A 2,240-nucleotide genomic window follows, 5' to 3' on the forward strand; every position below is an offset into this window, starting at 1 on the left:
TGCGGGGAGCACCACCCGGAGCCAGTAGCAGGTGGCACTGCTGGAGGGGCACCTGCCAGGTCTCCTGGGACCTCTGTCCTCGCTGGGACACAACGCCAGGCTGAGAAGTTAACGGGAACTGAGGCAGGAAGAGAGCTGGGCTTGCAATAAACTTCCTGTCCCGTTTCCGCTAGGGGCTGTCCTAAGCACTGACTGAGCTACTGAGCACGTCAGTGCCTTTCCTTTTCTCTTCCTCCCTCCTGCTTCCTTGCCAAGGAGAGAGAATAATAATTTTCCATTATTAAGGGACAAGTTTTAAAAATTGGCCTCGAGATTCCATGTGAGAAGTATAACCCTTGAAATAAGGGTTAACCAATCAACTCACTAAATCTTTTTTGAGCACCTACCATGTGCCAGGTTCTAAGCACTTTCACTACAGTGATCAAACAAAACAGGTAAAAAGTCCCTCTTCTCATGGAGCTAATGTTTATTGGGGGGGTTAAAAATAAACAAGATAACATGGGGCCGACGTGTGGCCGGCAAGGACTCAGCGCTCGGTAGGAGCAGGCCCCAAGGTCAGTTCCGTGGCAGGGGACTACGGTGCTCACAAACGGTTGTGTTTAGCGCTGTCCCCTGCACACAGCAGGTGATCGATGGGGTCAGCTCACGGATCGGCGGCTGCCATGACCAGCAACCGAGCTGGCTGGCCCGCGTCATCCGGGGGCCGGGCACGGGCACCGCGAGAACAGACAAGGAGCGTCCGGTACCTGAGCGGTGCCATCTGGGAGCCGGTAGGTCAGAATGTAGCCATCGATCTGAGCAGAGGGGCGCGTCCAGGTCAGAACCCCGCCCGACTGTGTCACGGCAGACGGACGGAAGTCTCTGGGTGGGTCGAGGTCTGTATGTCAAAAGTCAGGTGAATGTTATTACCAGGTACAACTGAGCTGAGGCCATTTTTGAAGAGTCAGCTCCCACCTCCTCCCTACACATCCTGCCGTTTCTCTTTCTTTGGCTCCGTTCTTCCCCTGCACGACCACCGTTTCCAAACGCATAGAGCCATCGGGGACAAGGATGAAGGACAGGCACGTGGGCGGGTCCCGAGTGAGCCTGGGCTCCCACCTCCCACGTGGTGGGGTAGAGCAGTCTACACTAGCAGGCGCGTTCTGAGGCGGCAGGGTCCCACAGAGGCGTGGAGACAATGAGCGAGCCTGGGAGCCCGGACTGGAAAGGGCCCGGCACGTGGAAAGCAGGGCGCCTCGGGAGACAGCCATCGGGAAGGCGACTGAGATGCAGATGGGCCCGGGTCCCACACCGGGAGGCCAGCCGCGCACCACACACAGCCTGGGGGCGGGGCACGGCCCGAATGTCCTGAGGGCTCTGCTCCGCTGCTCAGCAAGCACTGAGGCTTATGACGGACACGACGCGGGACTCAAAATGGAAAGTTCTATCTCCTACATATCTAAGTGTGTGTGGCCTGAGATGCACACGCTGCGCAGAAGGAAGGGGGACGTTTGCCCAAAGGAGGAGGGAGAGACTGAGAGAGGGCGGGCGGGTGGAGACACGGCAGGGCGCTTCTTCGGGCGCCCTGCACCTTCTCACGCGGACACCGGCCGCACCCCGCAGGCGCCCGTGCACCCTGGACCGGGAAAAACTGAAGCTGGGCAAAAACTGCAGTCCACACCATAGTAATTGCTCAGACGGCTCATTTTTTTCTTTTTTTTCTTTTTACAACAAATAAGCTACAAATGGAAATTTCCATTTTGAAAAGTCATCATAGAAAGCGATTTTAACTTCGAAGTTCCCCAAAAAGACGTCTCCTGGCTATTTTCTACCCAGTAGCGTTTCTGCTGAGAAGCGAAGGGCAGCATCTTAATAGAAATCAGGCAGCTGTTGTTTTCAGTTAGGATGTTCTCACAAATTTCGAGTTTCTGTCACGTCAACTTGGTTTGGCTTTCTAATGCCTAACATCTGGCATGGATTTCAATGTATCCATCACAGGGGAAAACGGAATTTCCCGCTTGCAAAATCAAAGCCAAATCTGAACGATTTAAGCCCGCTCCTGCCACCTCCATGACGGCCCACCCAGCACTGAGTATGGGCTGCGACGTCTCAGTTACTTCCACCTTTCTATGAAGTAGGAAAATGATAATATTGTCATCTTTAAAGATGGGCAGAGTGAAGCAGAGAGAAGATAAAGAAGGAACAAGGGAGACAGGGAGCCCGGGAGGGAGAGAGGAGGAGGGAGGGAGGGAGGAGGAGGG

General features: G+C 54.9%; 1 protein-coding gene across 1 annotated transcript in view; it reads right to left on the reverse strand.

The window, feature by feature from the left end:
- Positions 1-2,240, reverse strand: part of TNN (tenascin N) — a 57,643-nt gene that overhangs the window by 24,602 nt on the left and 30,801 nt on the right. Inside the window, 1 exon segment of the mRNA XM_025044001.1 lies at positions 747-877. Coding sequence (XP_024899769.1) covers positions 747-877 — 131 coding nt within the window.

Source organism: Pteropus alecto, unplaced genomic scaffold (genome assembly GCF_000325575.1).
Source record: "Pteropus alecto unplaced genomic scaffold, ASM32557v1 scaffold101, whole genome shotgun sequence".
Taxonomy (NCBI): domain Eukaryota; kingdom Metazoa; phylum Chordata; class Mammalia; order Chiroptera; family Pteropodidae; genus Pteropus; species Pteropus alecto.